Source organism: Balearica regulorum, chromosome 25 (genome assembly GCF_011004875.1).
Source record: "Balearica regulorum gibbericeps isolate bBalReg1 chromosome 25, bBalReg1.pri, whole genome shotgun sequence".
Lineage (NCBI taxonomy): Eukaryota > Metazoa > Chordata > Aves > Gruiformes > Gruidae > Balearica > Balearica regulorum.
The window spans coordinates 7027273-7046695 of record NC_046208.1 but is presented as its reverse complement, the minus strand read 5'-3'; the positions used below and the strand labels follow the sequence as shown (position 1 = coordinate 7046695).

Below are 19423 nucleotides of genomic sequence, written 5' to 3'. Positions count from 1 at the left end.
CAGCCCATCTGGAACAGGGAGTGTTTAGGTCAGAAATTAATTCAACCCTGTCTAGTTGGATAGTTTTCAGCTCTAAATGAAAGATATTTCTTGGCACCCAGCAAACATTCCCCAAACCCTCATGGAGAATCCATGTCCTCCCATGGAGGTTTGGCCTGAGATCACTGGATTAAGCATTTCCACTTGTGTATTCTCCCCAAATGGCTACTCCATTTGCTGCATACAGCACTTGAGATAAAATGTACAGGTATGCATGATGGAAAAAACACCTTGCACTGCAATCAAAGTCTAGCGATTTGAACTGGTTTGTGACAAGATTTGCAGCGTCCCTCTCAGGCCTGTGCATCCCAGACAGCTGGGTGCACCTCCACTTGCACAACCAGTTCCTTTGCAGGGCCCTACCCCCACCGCCCGGACATAGAGCAGTGTTTGTCTCCCTTTCTGGTCAGGGCTTGTTGATACTCAACTTGCCAAGGAAATGGAAGTCTGCTGTGTACATACCTTCTGCTGCAGGGTGACCCTTCTGTACCCTGGACAGGGGGGCAGGGAGAGGTCTACAGAGAGAGCTGCCATGGTTTCTGATTTTAAACCGATCTAGCAAAACAGAGCGTTCAGTTCTGGTTGTCCTCTATTGATTTGCATGATTCATTTAGTTCACATCAATATGCTCAGGCAGAAGAGGACACAGTGCTGTCTGCTCATGCAGCTGCGGACTACTGACATGCAGTCCATTAGCAACATCCAGACCTGAATGGCCAGATGAGCTAGTTTGGGCAGCTCGTGACCACAGCCAGTGGTAAACCAACTAAAAATCTCATCACACAGTACAGGAAAGTACTGGTTTTCTGCTAGCTAGGCTTTATACAACAGTTTTCCTTACCTGCCATTCCCTTCCCAGTCTACAGAGAAAAAAAAGAACAAAATCCCTGTTTCTCTTCCCCTTCCACCTCTCCACAAGACTAACAAAGGTGCTGCTTTACCTGATGTCAGGAACCTAGTCCCTCTCCAGCCTCTGCAGAGCTGAGAGTGTATTTTGCAACAGCCAAAGGTCAGGGCTGTGCGATAGGAGGCCCCATAAAACTCCACAGCAAGCTGCCCTAGGCAGGGTGTCAGGCCTGTCTCCTAGAGGAGAAGGATTAGACCAGATCAGATGATCCCAAGTGAACTGCACCCAGTGTTGCAAAAGATTGAAACAAAACCAAAGTATATGAAGATTCCTGTCGAGACAATTTGGAAGGAATGCCTTGCCAACACTAAAAAATACCCGTTCCTGTAAAAATACAGGATCTCAAATCCAGGAGGAGACTGCGTTACCTTCATGGAGCCTGGCAAGGCATTCAGCTACTGGGGAAGGATAAAACAGACAAGCAAAACCTGTAGCCAGATGATAGTTTAGGATGGGAAAATACAGGGGAGCGGTTCAGGAATTGTCTGAGACAGGAATCTGTGAAGGTGGGGAGAATATCCCGGGGTAGTGATGCTGTTACACTGGCCACCTTCTACATACTTCCCAAGGCATTTGCTATGGGCCACCATGACTCTCAGTGGTGCTGAGCTCAGCAGGCCTATGTCCAATTCAGTGTGACTCTTCTTACTTTTATGTCCTTAGCAATTTCCTCACGTGTATAGTCACACCAGGATTAAAACATATATATCTAAAACCAACCTCTTGTTCTCTGCCACACCACCAAAACAGCCAGGAGGCATTAACAATGCAGAGAGGTACCCCACACCAGCACAATGACGCAAACATTCAGCCCAGCACTAATTGCTCCTGTGTCAGCCTGTGACAGATGCACCCAAGATCAGCACAGACATGGGCCTTCGCTTGCAACAACCCCCTTGTTGTGCGCATCGAGGCAATCAATCGGTGCTTTGGAAGGCACTCATCTCACCCTCAGCAGAGAGCCCTGCAGCCTGCTGACAAATCAGTAACTTCCCAGCGGGCCCTGCACTGGGAAGGAAAGGGGCCGTGTTTGTGAATGATTAACTACATTACACCTTCCCTCCCTCAGAAACTCAGTCCTGTCCCCAGCCCCAACCACATGTTGAGCTGACCAAGAGAAAACCTGGGTGCTCCTTTTGGGAAAAGCGATTAGGAAAGGATGGGAGCAAAGAATGAAAAGTACATAGGGTAACACTAGTGTCTGGGAGCTAAGAAAGAAGATTTTGGATAGCAAATGACACAGGGAGTCAAGAGCAGGTGGCCATAAAGGCCACAGCCATGTCCCGCTGCAATGGGAGAGAGGTGGGAGGAGTGACTGGATCCATCCCTGCTCACCTGGGTTATGCAATTCACTGTGTCAGAAGGTGTAATCCATGTTAAGGAACTGGCTGCTGCAGCACACTACTTCCTGCTGTAAGCTGCTGCAAGCACGCCACATCTGCTCACCAGCTCCCAGCCAACATCTAGGGTCAGCTCCAGATCCTGCATCTAGAATTTAAAGTCATTAATAAAATCAATTCTATTAGAGACTGGAAGAGTCATTCAGAACCACAGAATAAAACCTGTCACTGAGGAGCAAGGCTCTCACGCTGATCAGGAACCCTCCCGCCCCTGGCCTGAAATGGGCTGAAACATCTCATGGTGTCAGGCTGGTGGCCACGGGGTATGACTTAAACTAGAGCAGGAAAAACTGCACAGCCCAGGGACATACAGAGTCCCCGTCTGGCCTCACGCTTGTCTGTCCTGTTGTTATGTAGGAATTTTCCAAACAGGCATCTAGATTTGGTTTTCTGGCCTTCATAAAGGAGCCATTTGGGAGGGAGAGTCTCTCTCCCATGAAGCAGTCAGAGGGGCTGTACACTTCTGGAAGGAGCCAGATGTAAAGCTGCGGTGAAGTACACAGGACTGAGAATGGGTATTTGAAATGGAATGGGTTTGCACCCAGAGAGGAGGAGATGAATGTGAGTACCGAAAAAATGAAATCTTGGTAAAGCATTGTCCCCTTAGTGATGAAATCTGAACGTTTTACTCTAGCTGTGCACGTGCGGTCATCAATCTTCACACCCAGATGAGTTTTCTGTGACCTGGGAACGAGAAGGAGTCAAGACCTCACTGAAATCTATGCAGCACGTTGCTGTTGTCAGTCTGAATGCTGGAAAATGTGCATGGAAATCCCAGGTCATCTCAAACCTGGCACAGACGGGTAGTTAGCAGACAGGCCCAGGGTTAAGGCTATTACGTTTTTAGGAAATCACTGATAAAAGTGACTGCGCACACATTATTTGTCCAATGCTTCTGAGAAAGAACAGAAAGCAAGAGCTATATAGTTGCACATCCAAAGAAGTTTCACCCAAACCCCTTGAGAATCCCAAGACCCACTTTGCAGCTACAGAGACTTTATCACAAATACACAGCAAGTCCAGCATTTTCTGAAAGTATCATATTCACTGAATACATGGTACGCAGCCAAAGTCTGTGCTCTGTGGGCCTTGATAGCATTACCAGACACAGAGAAATCCTGGACAAATGTAAAAAATTCTCATACTGCACACAGAAATTATCTCCAGCAAGAAAAGAGAATGTGTGCAGAAATCCTGGATACATGATAGCCCCTTGGACTTGATATTATTGTTTAGCTACCCTAAATCAAATGCATGTCAATCCCCAAGAAATGCTTTTCCAGGTATTCAGCAACACAAGCTGGGTTACTTCTCATCAGTGCATCAGTTATGGAAAGGCACACAGAGGCACTCAGCTTGAAGTGCCAACTGTGTGGTCCTGCTGTCCTTGATGCCCCCTTTTATGCTGCATGAGAAGCATGCTGAAGCCTGGTGAATGAAAATTTATTGCAGCTGATGCAGAACAACAGAACAGATTTCAGCTGCCCAAGCAGCTGTTATGAAATCTGACAAAGTAGCATCAAAACCTGATTTTCTCACCAAAGTCTGACAAATACTTCGTGCAGCTGGAGCAGTCCTCGTAAATTCAGATTAGCAGGGATAACACCGCTTTTCAGAGCTGAGGTACATGTCAAAAATGCATTTCCAATAGCTGTTAAGACAAATCAGACCAGATAATTAGTACAGTAGTTAAATATCTGAAAACCTTGGTTCAACCTGGACCAGGGCATACTATAATATCTCAGCCTGGCCTGAATCTCTGATTTTAATTGTCAACTAAGCTGAGAAGAATTTTCATTGCACTGACAAAATGATACAATCTTAACTTCCTGCTTTTGCAAGGTGTCTGACCCTTCTAGTTTCACGGTCTTGTAACATTTCTAAAGGACAAGAAAATACTACAGTTGATTCTGTACCATTGACAATGCAGGGTCTGACCTACTGCTAAACTGCACTGGCAGAGTTCAAAGGACAGTTAGAGCATTGTGTTATTTCAGGTCAGAGCATTTTAAAAACATGAATCAAATCTTTCAAACTCCTAAGACTGGTTTAAAAATCATGAGATTTAAAAAAAAAAAAAAAAATCATTATGGGCACTTATTTTCCATAGGTTTTCAAGCTTAGGTTAAACTTTGCTCAGAGGTCAAAGATTTCTTTAGTAATTTGGAAGAGTAGAACCAAGTATATCTTTTTGAGTGAATGCATGGAATTCTCACCTGATGCTTAAAACGGGAGAAGGAAAAAAAAAAAAAGGAAAAAGAGCGCTGAAATATTTGTAACACAATTGTAAGATGGAAGTGGACGAATGTGGCCTATTTTCTCTTTTATCCTGCAGGAAAAGGATTCCCAAAGCTGGTTTGCAAAGGTCCAGTCAGCCATGTGGTGCTGATATTTTTGTTTCTGACTGAGAAAAGCACAAGATATGATGATGAGAAAAAAAAAAAAAAGAATATTTAACTGCCTTTTTTTTTCCTCCCTTCAAAAAGAACAAAAGAAACTAAAATATTGTAGCTGTTTTCCTCTTCCATCTTCTATTACTAATTGCTCTGATGGCTCGTGATCACTTCAGGTGTGATCCCTCCTATCTGAGTGTGACCACCCCTGACTGCAGATTTCAGTTCTGCCAGTCTCAGCCAGCTACGACTGTCCTGGTTTTCTTCACCCAACAGCTTCACCAAGGAGACTGACCTAAAGGCACTTTGCAGCTGAGGATATACCCCAGCGAAGTCAGGCTAAGCAATAAAAGAAAGGAGATGAAAAAACAGAAAGACAAGTTTTTTTCAGATCTCAGAGATGACTGGAGCATATTACAAGAGGTTAGTTGGAATGGGGGTGGGGATTATTAGAAGTTTAATGTTGATTGGATTCTTCAAATGTATACCAACTTGATAGCACTAAACAAATAGTTTGTGCTTGTTGAGGATTAGATTATGTAAAAGCAGAGGAGTTGTTTTTAAAAAAACTAATTGCAAAGTTGTATATAGTCCCCAGATGTCAGCTGGCCTAGCCACCCAGCTCATGGTTCAAAAAGAGGTTTGTTTTATACTCAGTGTGCTTATTGAACAGGAGCAGGAGGGACTAGATCCTGCTGAAGCTTGCTTCTTGGTATGGGTACTTGGATGTGTGATCACTCACAACCATCCCACGAACCCCAGTCAACCTCCCTCTGGTGTGGAGACAGCCAAATCCTCTAAATAGACAGCTGAGAACTCTTTTATATCTTACCTGGTTTTCAGCCACTCATTATATTTGGCATCATTCTTGGGCAAAACAAGTATATCAATACTATTTGTGAGGGTTTTTTCCCCTTCCTCCATCTCTGTCCTCTCTCGATCCTCCGATTCTTGCTTTCTGCAGGACTTTTGTCTTTCTTTTCTTTCAGTAATTCTGAGTGTGCACCCACACATGTTTCATTTCTACATCCTGTGTTGAAATCATCACAATGAAATTGATAATAGCAATAGTAGCATCCTTAGCAGGCTTCAGTTACCACTGAGATTAGTAGGAGTGAGGGGGTTCATCACTTCCAACCACCTGTCCCAGCTGACCTAGACCAGACTCAGCCTGACATGACTCCATCATGCTCCCTTCAAAAGTATCGCTTTTGTTCAGGCTGCTCACAGGATTGGATATCCACACAGGAAGGGGAAAACATGATCTACTTTGTTATTGTTTAAAATTGTTTCATGTACCTATCCTGCCAGCAAAAAGCTTAGCTCTGTGGGGGAAGAAGCAATTTCCTGAAACTGATGCCTGTGCTGCCCTTGAGAGGATGGTGCCCAGGTATCAAACTTCAGGTGCGTACACTACAGCAGCAACTTTCTGCCCAAGAAGCAAGTTTGGCAATCTAATTAATATTTCCCTTAATATAAGCCTTGGGACACACCACAGGGGTTTTACACTTCCCATCTAAACACCCAACTTAAACTGGGGCATTTAAACACCAAAGGTACCGATTTCAGTAGGATCCACGTGGCTTTCCAGATCTGGTTCTTTGGCTTTAAATCCTTTCCGCTGTGTGACTCTTTATTGCAGTATTAGTTGGTACAAGCGCTGCTTTGCCTGCTGACTGTGCAATGGAGCTGTCTCCTCCCTCCTCAGAGGCAAAAATACAAAGATTTGCTCACATCTCACTCTTCCACCCTCAGACGAGCACTCCCACAGAGCCTGCCTCCAGCGCCGGGGTCTTTGGGTATCCAGGCTCTGATCCCAGCCTTCGCCTGGCCGTTTTGCCGGCTGCTTTAACCAGACTCAATGTGCACGGCCGGTCTAGGAGCCCCTCGGGCTGACAGCGCAGCCCGGTTCTCGAGGCAGCTGCCGCCCGCCCGGGACTCCCGTGGGCTCCGCCCGCCTCAGGCCTGCCCCACCAGTGTGAGCGCTGACCACCGGGCCTGCTCTCAGCCAACAGTAGGTCTGGGATCCTCGAGTAGACAAAACTGCCCTGCTCTCCCCTCTCCTTCTCCGCGCCAGCCGCTGGCTCCGGGACAATTCCGAGCCCGCGCCACCCGCCCGGGGGACCACCGAAACCCGCAGCGGAGCCAACGAACGCCCCAACCTGAGGAGGGAGGCTCTGGCCTCCGTTGGCGGGAAGACTAAGCCCCGCCTCCTCCCCACCCCTGGTTACGAATAAACCAATAACTAGCGCAGGAAGATGAAATTCATATCTACGATCCAATGGCGCACAGCCTGGCACCTTCCACGCGGCCGCCGCCCCACCCCGATTGGGAGAGGGGACGATCTCGACGCGGAGGCACCCAATAGCGCCGCGAGGAGGTTACGCCTCCGAGAGAGGTATAGCCAATGAGCAAGGCGCGAGGAGCCAACCGCCCCGCCCTCCTTCCTATATAAAGTAGGCCCGGGAAGGGCAGCTGTTTTCGTGCTGCTGCCCAGACACGTTGCGCGTCTGACGCTCCCAGCGCTGCCCACTGCCGGCCCGAGCCATGGTGAGGGGGGCGGCCGGGGGGCTCCTGGTGCCGCTCCGCACGCTGAGGCGGTACAGGGAGGGGCGGGGCGGCCCCGCCCGTGTGCGGCGGGAGCCGCGGGTCCGCCCCGGCCCGCGGCGGGGAGGGAGGAGAGGCGGGACGAGGCCCGCGCTGGACCGTGGTCGCCCGTGGGGCCCGAGCCGTGCCGCCTCGGCGGTGTCGCGTCCCGCCGCGCGGCCTCGTCCCAAAATGGTGGCGGCTCCTCCGAGAACATGGCGGCCCGCGGCGGGGCGGCTTTTCCCGGTGGCGGCGGGACCCTCAGCCCCCGGCTGGCTCTGAGGTGGCGGCTGCCTCAGACGTGACTCCGGCCCAGGCCCTCCGCAGCAGCGGGGAGCCACGGCCCGGGCCTGGGGCAGCCTCTCCACCCCCGGGTGCATTTAGCCCCAGGGGCCCGCGTCTCCCTGGTCCCCTGGAGCGGGACGTGGCCGGGCATCCAGCCCGCACACCGCGGTTGTGGGGGGGCGAGCTGCTGGGGTGCTCTCACGGGTACCTGTTGAATATAAAATTGGGGGGGACACCTCCTTGAGGTGTGCGGGACCTGGAGCGGTGGGGAGGCCATGGCACTAGGTGTTTCTGGAGGTGCAGCTTACTGCTTCTCTCCTGGTGCTTGCCCTTGCTGGAGTCAGCTGCCAGCGGTGGTGTGAGTTGGTTTGGAGAGGTCAGGGAATGGGCTGATAGGGCGATTTCCTGAAGGACTTGGTGAGACTGGCTGGGTAATAAAGCTGAAGTGGCATGTGTGACCTTGTAAGTTAGGAGTCAGCCTTGAAGGGATATCTGAAAGGTATGATAAAGGGCTGGGGCATCATAAAGAGGACAGAGTTTGGCTGTTGAGCTGTGCAGCGCAACACCATGGGAGTTGTCAGCTGGAGTCTGTGGGACAAGCATGAGGTCCCTCTGCATGTGGGTGCTGTCCCTGTATATCGCTTTTTGAAAAGCGATTGTGGCTGTCAGAAGGTTACATGAATTTAAAAAATATAGCAGACTGCTTCTGTAAGGTTGTAAATGTATACAAAATATTTGTTTAACTGAAAATGGTTAGAAGTTAGGAGAATATTGGAGGGATGTGTTGATGTCCTTATCTTGTTCTTACCTTTCAGTGGGGGGCTGTTTATGGTCACATTTTTTTAAATTAAGCCAAATCAAGACTGTGAATGCTGTCCCTCACCTCTGCAAAGGATGCAGTTTCCCTTGAGTTTCATCTTAGGGAAACCACCTTCCTCTTTATGGTGTGTTGTTGAGCTTGGTCTGAGCTGGTACAGCTATTCTCATGAGACTTGGCTTTCCATCAGCTTCACACAGATGAAGCTGTACCTGAAATACTGTGCTGGAGAGTACAAGGGACCTAGAGCATGATCCACTGGTACAGATGGAGGGAGCTGGACTTCTTCAGCCTGGCAAGGAGTACAGACAGCAAGTACTGCACCTGCTGAAAGGGCAGTTACAGCAGACAAGCCAGTGCTCTTAAGCTGGAGTGCATCATATAGCAAAAGGAGACAGGTAATGGAGGCTGGAGAGGTTCAGGCTGGGAAGATTATCTGGGATTTTCCACTGAAACTGGCTCTATGCTTGAAAATAGTGGAAGTGGGGGAGAGTGTTTAGTGTTAATTACTTAAGGATTCTGTGTTCTGACTTGTGGCTTGAATACAGCACTTAACAGTACTGTCTGTAGTACATATTTAAATCTTAATAACTATGAGACTTCCATCAGTGATGTGTAAAGGCCCAAATTGTAATGATTGTGACAGTTGTCTTTTGCCTGTCTTTACAATTTGGAGTTTATACTTTCAAGGCTCAGATTTTGTTCTGTTCTTTAGTATTCTTGGTACTGTAAGACTTACGCTGCTGTGAAAAGGCTATGCAGACCAAAAGAGGCAGAGTCTGTTAGTGTCTAACAAAGATTTGTGTTTCATTAAATAGCCACATGCTACTTAAAAGTACTTGGTAGAGTTGTGGGGAAGGAGTTGAGAGACCTCTCAAAGCAGGGCTAACAGTAGCACCAGGCCAGGTTTTTGTGACTGACTTTATCTTGCCAAGTTTTGCAAATGTCCGGGGATGGAGATCCCTTCCTACCTCTCTGGTGACCTGTTCCAGGGCTGCACCACTGAGGAAGCTTTTCCTAACAACCAACCGGAATCCCCCAGCATCCTCCTTACATCTGACTGAACCTTCCTGCAGAGCAGAGGGAATGCTTCTTGGTGCGCTGGCCATGTGTCTCCTTTTGTGGCCTGGCACATTATTTGCATTACTGAGGATGAGAATGCCCTGTTGAACATTCAGGACAGTTTCTGTGGTAACCCCCAGGATCTTTTCATCAGGGCTGCTTCTCGGTTAATTGCTTCTTTGTACTGATGCCGGGTGTTACTCTGCCCCAAGTGCTGAACTTTGTACTTTGTCAAAGTAAACATGCCATGTGTTTAACATGGCACCAGTAGGACCTGGTCTGTGGCTGTGTTGCCCAAGTTGTACTTTCAAAGACTTAAATTTTTTCTTTGGAACATGAATGATTGTTGCTTTGTGTAGTTTGAAGTAGTGGTGCTAGTTCATTTGATGCTGGAAAGCTCATGTATAGTCAGATATTTTCCATGCAGTCACTTTGCTTGGCCATGCTAGTCCCTACGCACTACTTTTCAGTGACCTTCCCCACCTGCTTGGGAGCTTTACTAACAAAGCTTAGATCACTAATAGGACCTCAGTACAGGTGAGGATCCAGGCTGAAGTGGTGGTATAGGTCCACTCTCTCCTCTCACTGTAGAAAAGTTGCAGGCTGTCCTCCTGCTTTCCTGAAAGAGTGACGTGGCCTAATTCATTGCCATGGTCTGACTTCTGTGTGATAGTGCAGCGTTGTTGGGCTGCATGTTCAAGCTGGTTTTCCTGCCGCCTTTTACAGGGCGTAGGTTGGTTGTCCTCTACTATTGCAGTACCTTGCCAAGCCCAGTGCTTGGAGTGCCTGGAGAGTGATGGAGTAATGGCCTTGGTAGTGTGGCAGCAGCTTTGAGTAAGGCTGGTTTCAGAGAGGATGTGGATTGCTCTCCTGGAAGCTGTATATCTGAATACATGGATGGGGAGCTGAAGAACAGCAGTTTTCAGCTGTTCAGTGCTGTGGCTGAGAACAGGTGATTTTTTTTTTTTTGCAAATACAGATTTTAGTTTCTTGGTGTTCAAGGAAACTTAAAGGACTGTACTCCTGCTTTTCTGCATTGACTATTAATGTGGACTGGGCAGTTCCAAGTCCTCCTTATCCTGGAATTTCAGGGGACAAATTAATTATATCACCCAATCATAGGGTCTGAACATAGTTAAATGTGACAGTTATTCAAAACTGTCCTATATGCAGGCTCTTCTAGAATGTGTTTAACTGTCACTCAAAACAAGAAGTTAAATATAAAATGCCACAGATGGACCAGGAGTTTGGAGATGGTTCCATTGTGGGTTGGCTTTTAATATTCAAAACCCTATGCTGAAACATTAAGGAAGCTGGGTTTATGCTCTGGACATCAAAGGCAACTTGGGAATCCATAAATTGGTATGGATAGATCCTTTTGCTGACATAAATTATTTTCTACATAGCTTAAGAGGCAGAGTTTTGTCTAGTGTTAAGGAGTTTAGTACTTTGCATACAACAGTGTGAGGTGAGGCCTAATGTTCCATGTTTATGAAGTGATACTAAGGGTTTTATTAGGCAAAGGCTTTTCTACAGAATGGCAAAGTTCCCTAAAGTGATTGGGAGAATACTTTTTTCTGATTTTATGTACTTTAATCAAAATGGCCCTGGATCTTGCAGAAGGTTTTGCTCCCTCTGGTGGTTGTGCTTATGTGGCTTCTGGGGCTGGAGTTCTGGGTGTGAAGTTTTTCTGGACACTGTGGCCAGTGACAGGTGTAATCAGTTTTTCTAAGTATTCAGTGTTTGTTGAGAGGAGTTGGCTGAAGACTTTGGAAGAGTTGATCAAACTCTTCCTGCCTGAGGAAAGGAGCAACAAGGAGGAATGAGTTTGTAAAAATGACAATGCCCAAAAGGGTCTTTCTAGGTGGAGGTAGATGATGAGTGAAAGAGGCTTTTGTGTTCTGTTGTATTTTGTGCCAAATGGCCCTAACACCAAGACAATAAGGCCAATGTTTTAATAGCTTTGTGGTATGAGAGTTCAAGCTGTGTGTGTTGAATGTTTTCTAAACAAGGAAACTGCTGTTTCTGCTGAGTGATCCAAATTTTTTTCCTCCACACAGCGTGAGTGCATCTCAGTCCATGTTGGTCAAGCTGGTGTGCAGATCGGCAATGCGTGCTGGGAGCTCTACTGCCTGGAGCATGGCATCCAGCCCAATGGTACCATGCCAAGTGATAAAACCATCGGTGGAGGCGACGATTCCTTTAACACGTTCTTCAGTGAGACCGGTGCAGGAAAACATGTCCCTCGTGCTGTGTTTGTGGACCTTGAACCAGCAGTAATAGGTAAATACAGTGACCAGTATAAGGGACTGTAGAACATGCTGTAGGACTTGATTTAACGTATACATTTTTTGACTAAGGGATCCATTTCTCTAGTCCTGCAAAATGCTTTGGAGCTTTAATTTTTTATTATGTGAAGCTTGCCTATGTCTTTCTAGCGATGGAAAATACTTGGCTTTACATTCATTAAGACTGGCAAATGTATGCTCTGGAACTCTAAAGAATTTAAATATTCCCTGCTGCCAGCCTGTGGAATTAAATGGGTCTTCTGAATGTCTTGTGCCCTTGCTATGCAAGGAACTAGTTATAACCTCTTGAAATATGGCATAATGTGTACAGCAGTCAATAGGAACCTTTTTAAAATATGATATGTATCATTAAGCAGATTTCTTTTTGTACATAGGAATGATTCCTGTGCTTTCCCACAACAGTCTTCTATTCTGTGTAGCTTGAATACTGCTTGCAAAAATGAGTCTCAATTGCTAGCCTAAATGCCAGGACTTCCAAACGTGCACTTCAACTTCCTGCTGCCTTATCTTTGAATAACAATCTACTCTTATTCTGAAAATCAATTGTATCGCAAGCTCTGGCCACGCTGGCTGTTAGTGTTCAGATGTGATCCCATGCATCAGCCACTGACCAGTCACGCTTTTTGTGCTGTTAAGCTACACTGCCAACCCAGAGTGAGCTCCCCAGTTTAACAAGACACTTGTTCCTTGTTGTGAATCTTGGTTTTGCTCTCACTAATGTGTGTGCCTGATGTAATTCTGCTGGAGGTGGTTTTGCGGCTGTCTTACCTTCAGTAGTGATTTGGGGCTCTCATAGAAGAGGAGGTCTGTGCTTGTGCAGTTGCTGTGCTTATCTTTCTGCAATATGTAGAGAATTGGGAAGGGGAGATGAGTGAATAGGCTTAGGCTACTCCTATATACCCAAACTGTGGGTCTCTTGTAACTTATTTTCATTGTAACACCCAAATGACTTTCTGTGGCTTATACAGCAGAATGAACTTCTGCAGGAGAGCAGAAGGCAGTTGGGCAGGTCCAAGGTGGGAGTGCTGGACTGATAACTTCAACTTGAGCCAAAGCACCCTTGGCCATACACTAATATCCCCAGGAGCTGTTGCAGGTCTGGCTTTCTGTTTTCTTGAGCCCTGTGGCTGTTGCTTCCTCTGCTGCTGGCCAGGTGGTGGCTCTCAGCAACCAGAAAAGGCTGAGAAATGAGGTGAGGGAGAGCAGGTGGCAAAGCTCTCACCTTGCCTCTGGGGGTGAGTAGCTGGTGAGTCTTGGGACACATGGCAAAAGGTAGTGTTCCAGCACTTGTTAATGATGCAGGTGTAGTATGGGGAGATGGGCAAAAGGCTGTCTTATGAAATACTTGGTAATGCTAAAAAAGTTAGTGTTTTCTTGCATCATGTGCCTTCCTAGGGGCTAGCTGCCTTTCTTTATTCCTGCCCTGCTTATTTGAAAATTATTGATCCAGTTTCCTGGGCAGGGCTAGCACCTATTGCACATACAGCAGCTCTGCAGCTGCCATGTGTGTACACCAGGGATTTCTGGAGCTTCCAGATCAGTGCTCCTCTTAGTGAAAGCAGAACTGCTGTACACGTACACCAGGTCTGTGGATGTGGTAAAATACCATCAAACTTCCATCAAGAAATAGGGCAGTAACATGTCTAGGAATTCAACACAGGTGTCTTTAAAAATCTACCCCACAGACTTAAAAGCATGAAGAATAGCATGTCCAGGGGAACGGTTGGTTTAGCTGTCCCCTAAACTCTGAATTCTTTATTCAGCACACTTTCATAGTGCAATGACTGATCCTCTTAACTCTTCAAGTTTTGTTACTTCCCCAGGACTGTCTTGACTCATGTTGCCCCTACCAGCGTCTTTTTTCGTTAGGTTCTATATTTTTGCCTTTTACCTGTATTTCTCCTTTATAACTTGGAGTGATAATGCAGAACGTCTTAGAAACATAGGTATTTTGATTGGTAGACTTCTCCAAATTGTTTTATTTTTTGCAGCTTGGAAATACTTTAGAGTATTGGATTGCAAACTGCAGTGGTAGCTGGTCAGTCTAAATTGGTTCAAATGGTAACTGTATTTTTAAATCTTGAAATCTGCTTGTCTCTGTCTTGCTCTTTTTCAGATTAAAAATAATATATGCAAACAGGCAACTTCTGTAGTTAATAAAGCTCTTTGCTTTCCACCTGATTTTAATTAAAGGATACAGTACTGCATTAGCATACAGCTCAAGAATGGCTTGAGCTAAACCAGTGACAAAGCTATGATGAGTGTCTTTGTACCTTTGTGGTAGGACAGAGCTTTAGCCTGCTAGATGTCAGTGCATATTTCTGATAACTAAATCATTCTCCAAATCTGTAGCTGGTGGGGGATGCTGCGTGCTCATTTGCCTGTTTTAACACAGCCATTTGTGCTGGAGCTTACAGCTCAGTAGTTGAATAACTGGCTATCTTTACAAGAACATCTCCTGTTCCTTTTGAACATTCTTCTCTACACTTGGCAGAAAGTACAATTAAGGGAAAGAAGGGGACAAGCAAGAAGTGTAGGCTCTGCTCACAGCTGCACAAGCAATAAGGCAACATCCTGGTGGGCTTGGAAAATAAAGGGGAGAAGCAGTATTTCAGATGCTGATCTGCAAAGTGAGCCTTAAATTGTGTTCAACTGTGGAAGAATGATTCTGCTGTCATGGTCCAATTTTAAATTGCTCTGGCAGGTCAAAAATTTAAACTTGTGTATAAAATGGGACAGTTTCTTAAGCAATAACTTAATTTTTCTTAGGTATTCAACATTCAGAGTGTACTAAGTATTTTGTCACCTACTGATAGGTAGAAATGAAGCTGCTTTTTATCTCTAAGGATTTAGGTACCTTATTCTGGACACCCTTGGAAGTTTGAAAAACCTGGTCTACATAGAAAGCTAAGTTATAAATAATGTTCACTTTGTCTCCCCAGATGAAGTTAGGACTGGGACATACAAGCAACTCTTTCATCCTGAACAACTGATATCTGGTAAAGAAGATGCTGCAAATAACTATGCTCGAGGTCATTACACAGTTGGGAAAGAGATAATTGATCTAGTTCTAGAGCGTATCAGGAAACTGGTAAGACTTTTCTTCACCGAAGGCCCTTAAACATCTTTTTCCTGTTCTACAGGATTTGAAAATTAGATTATCAAAACCACTTACATAGCCCTATAAATTGTGCTTTAATTTATTCCATGGTAGGAGAATCTGTGGACTTAGTCTGTATTTGTTTTTATTCTTAGCCAGCTGAGAATGGTTGGATTATGCATGTCAGATACGACTTTCAAGTGGCCTAAAATGCTGATGAGGTCCCCAAAATTTTGTAGTTTCATGTTTAACTTCAGACAGCCAGGACCAAGAATTTTCATTTGCATAGTCCTGCTGGAAAAGGATTGGTCTCTGACTGGGGCTTTTGCAAGGAAGTTTAAATAGGAGTGTTTGCTTCTGTGGTTTAGACTTTTGTTAGCATTTCCTGCTGTTATAATTTCTGAATTAATTTTATGGTAATAACAGTAGAAAAGGAATAAATATCAGTAAGTTGGGATGTTTCAGGCTCCCCAGTACTTTGATCATGTGGCAAATTTATGAAGATGTCAGCTTAGAAGGTTAGAGTTCCCTTTTAAGGGCTACTAAGCATCTACTTTACTGAATCTGTCAAAGGTAAGGAATTATCACTGCACAAAAAAAATCCAGAGTGTACCTCTGGTGTTTTAATTCAGAATGCTAGATGAGTCTTACTCTAATTGAGAATACCAGCAGTTTTGATCTGCAGTGCTTGTCTGCCACCACCTCTAATTAAAGCTAAGATAACTTCGAAACAGGCTGTACTTTGACCTGAAAAATGTGGTCGTAATTTCTTTTTATAAGCCTTTGGAAGTTCCTGTTGCTCCTGGGAATCAAGCTAAGCATCATAGGGCACTTCTTTCTGAGGACAAGGTAGTCTAATTTTTTCATCTGAGAAGACTAAACTGGAATGGCAGTGCAATACATTTTGACAGCTCACTTCCTGAAACTGAGTTACATGCTTGCAGCTCTTAGAGGATTGTAGTGGTAGTTCTGGGACAGGGGATTACTCCATTTTTGCACAGGTAGAGAATGTCAAATCAGTATAAGGGGTAGATGGTCTGTAGCTCTTTGAATATTACTGCTTTTCTTGGTCATTGTTAATGGCCTTGGCCTGAGAATTGGGGGTAGGGGAAGTTTTGAGGTCATAATTTGAAGTGGAGAAGTCACCCTCCAATATGTAGGGGGCTTAAAATAGCCAAGAATGCAATGGTTTTTATGGGGCAGTTGCTTGATTATTGGTGGATGAATCGTCAAATTCACTTTTTTACAAGGCCATGTAGTAATAGGACAAAGGGTAATGGCTTTAAACTGAAAGAGGGTAGATAGAGATTAGGTATTAGGGAGAAATTCTTCCCTGTGAGGGTGGTGAGACCCTGGCACAGGTTGCCCAGAGAAGCTGTGGCTGCCCCTGGCTCCCTGGCAGTGTTCAAGGCCAGGTTGGATGGGGCTTTGGGCAACCTGGGCTAGTGGAGTTTGTCCCTGCCCATGGCAGGGAGGTTGAAACTAGATGGGCTTTGAGGTCCCTTCCAACCCAAACCAGTCTGGGATTCTATGAAATTGAATATTGCTTTCATGAAGCTTGAACAGTTGCTGTGTGTCAGAATTCAGACTTGTCTGTCTTGGGCTTGTTTTGGGATTCTTAATGTCTACACCATTGCTTTAACATGTGTATTTTCTCTTTCAGTCTGATCAATGCACTGGCCTGCAGGGTTTCCTGATTTTCCACAGCTTTGGGGGAGGCACTGGCTCGGGTTTTACTTCTCTGCTGATGGAGCGCCTGTCAGTTGACTATGGGAAAAAATCAAAATTGGAATTTGCCATCTACCCTGCACCACAGGTCTCGACAGCTGTTGTTGAGCCGTACAACTCCATCCTGACTACCCACACCACTCTGGAGCATTCCGACTGTGCCTTTATGGTTGACAATGAGGCCATCTATGACATTTGCCGTAGGAATCTGGACATTGAACGCCCGACCTACACCAATCTGAATCGCCTCATTGGCCAGATAGTCTCTTCCATTACTGCCTCTCTCAGATTCGATGGTGCCTTAAACGTGGATCTTACTGAATTTCAAACTAACTTGGTGCCTTACCCTCGTATCCACTTCCCGTTGGTAACATATTCCCCAATTATTTCAGCAGAGAAGGCCTATCATGAGCAGCTGTCTGTGTCCGAGATAACCAATGCTTGCTTTGAGCCATCCAATCAGATGGTGAAGTGTGACCCTCGCCATGGCAAGTACATGGCCTGTTGTATGCTGTATCGTGGGGATGTTGTCCCCAAGGATGTCAACGCTGCTATTGCTGCTATCAAAACCAAGCGCACAATCCAGTTTGTGGACTGGTGCCCTACTGGTTTTAAGGCAAGTCTCGAGTTACAGCATGATTTTTTAATAAACTTCTTCACTGTTGTGGGCTTATGAAGTGTATTTTCTCAGTAAGGTGTTCTGTAGGTACCTGTCTTGTATGTTGAGAAATGGAGACTTAAGTTCTTATACAGAGCTGTTTTCTTGGGAGTGAAACATTTTATTCAACTACTGTCTGACTTCTTTGATTATAGTCCTGTCAAATGCTACAAAAACTCATGTTCTCTGTTTTTCACGTAGGTTGGCATCAATTACCAGCCACCAACAGTGGTTCCTGGTGGTGACCTAGCCAAAGTCCAGCGGGCAGTGTGCATGCTGAGCAACACTACAGCCATTGCTGAGGCATGGGCTCGTCTAGACCACAAGTTTGATCTGATGTATGCCAAACGTGCCTTTGTTCACTGGTATGTTGGAGAAGGGATGGAGGAGGGGGAGTTCTCGGAGGCTCGGGAAGATTTGGCTGCACTTGAGAAAGATTATGAAGAAGTGGGCACAGACTCGATGGATGGAGAAGATGAAGGTGAAGAATATTAAACACAACAGAAGTGAATTGCGAGTCTTTGCCATTTTTCTGCCTCTTCAGTAGCAGTGTAAATCATGTTAAATAATTGGAATAAAATTCTTTAATCAAGACATTTGGTAGTGTCTAAACAGTATGTACATGCATTAACTATATGCAAGTAGTCACTAGTCCAGGAGATAGAATTTCTTTCTGAGAAAGATAGTGGAATACAACAATCGTGCTATAGTTAGATGAGTTCTTGTCCTTAACGCATTGCTATTTGGAGAGCTAATAAGTGTGTATTTTCCCCCAGAATACAAGACTAGAATGTGCTTGAGCTTTTGCTGGAAGATTAGTTAGCTACGTTTTTTCAAGGCTCTAAAGCTGGTGGAGGCAATGGAAACTAACCTTGTATTACCCTCAAGAAAAGAGGATAGTACAAAAGGCTATTTGAGTTAGTTTTTGCCTATACTTAGGCTTAGCATGGACCAGTAACTTAGAGATGCTGTAACCTGGAAGGGGAAGAGATGTCCAAGCAGGGTGTGCCATAGCACGAGGAACCTGCCACTTCTGTCGGGACCTGTGTGGTGGTTGTCTTGGTGTTGCTTTGTCCTCCCACAAAAGGAGCTGCAGTCCCTGTCTGCTGGATTTTTGTGGAGTCAGCATTTTGCCTGAAGCTGTCTGGAGCAAAATCTCTGGGTTAGCTGGCCAGGGTTCAACACTAGTTTTCCCTAAAACTAATTCTTTTGCAGAAGACATGAGTCCATGGGTTCAGATATGCAAATTACCATCCTTCTGCCTTCCATTGTAAACTGATGTAACAGGAGAAGATTTGGCTAATCAGGTTATCTTCAGATGTGGACAAGCCTCTGTCTGAAACCTTCTACATGGCCTGAGTTGGGGCTTCAGGACACAGGGCAGGGATCCACAAACCACATAACGTGAGACTATTTCCAGCTCTGTCTTGGAGCTGGGTGACTCTGAGGAATTCTGATTGAATTCTGAATGTGATTATAGGATACCAAAGTCTGACTCCAAGACTAGATTTGAGCTGGAGAATTCCTCCCTGTTCTATTTCAACCTTATTTTTATACTCCTTATTTAATAGCTGAGCCTGATTCAGGCCAAGCCTTGAAGCCTGTGTTAGTGGATGAAGGTGCACTTACCTGCTTAGCAGGAGTCTTAGCTGTGGTTTGAAAAATGCCTTAACTTCCTTCTGTGTGGGGAAACCTGCAGTCCTCAGGTAATGCTGCAGTATCTGACATCAACTTGTGAAGTGGGAATCTTTCCCTAACCTCAGTTTTAGCTGTGACTTGGGTGTGCTTATTCTACTAGATGGGGGTATCCCTTTAAATTTAGATTAACATGCTGCTGCTGTTGATTGAAGGTCTAACAGAGTAGCCTGGTCCCTGGGTGCTGACCAGTCATTTGCTTAGGCTGAAGACCTGTTGGCCTGAATTACTGTGTGTTCTTGCAGCCATTGTGTTGTGTCAATCTGATTTGAAATTAATTTATTGGAGATGGAAGTTACCAATTTTATATAGATGGGGAGAACAATCATCAGGCTTTGTAACCTAGATAAGTGCCTCAGACTGTCTTGTCAGCCATGGTCTTGTGCAGAATATACAGGTGCTGTGTAAATCATACCTTCTGCCATTCAGCATTGCTGAGCATGT

The 19423-nt window shown here is 45.5% G+C and overlaps 1 protein-coding gene across 2 annotated transcripts; it reads left to right on the top strand.

The window, feature by feature from the left end:
* Positions 1–7177: 7177 nt before the first annotated feature.
* Positions 7178–17878, top strand: LOC104638551 (tubulin alpha-1C chain). 2 transcript variants are annotated; one of them, XM_075775600.1, is made up of 5 exons: positions 7178–7289; positions 11550–11772; positions 14741–14889; positions 16562–17242; positions 17486–17878. In XM_075775600.1, the coding sequence occupies exons 1-5, from the start codon at positions 7287–7289 to the stop codon at positions 17777–17779; spliced, it is 1350 nt and encodes a 449-aa protein (XP_075631715.1). In that variant the 5' UTR covers positions 7178–7286; the 3' UTR covers positions 17780–17878. The 2 variants fall into 2 exon arrangements, with proteins under 2 accessions (XP_075631715.1, XP_075631716.1); XM_075775601.1 differs by lacking the exon at positions 7178–7289 and adding an exon at positions 7634–7778.
* The last annotated feature ends 1545 nt before the right edge of the window (positions 17879–19423 follow it).

Bases quoted from the DNA above. Each gene is read 5' to 3' on its own strand.
- LOC104638551 (XM_075775600.1), top strand. The intron at 11,773-14,740 runs GTAAATACAGTG...TTGTCTCCCCAG, and splicing joins CCTTGAACCAGCAGTAATAG to ATGAAGTTAGGACTGGGACA. The intron at 14,890-16,561 runs GTAAGACTTTTC...TTTCTCTTTCAG, and splicing joins TAGAGCGTATCAGGAAACTG to TCTGATCAATGCACTGGCCT.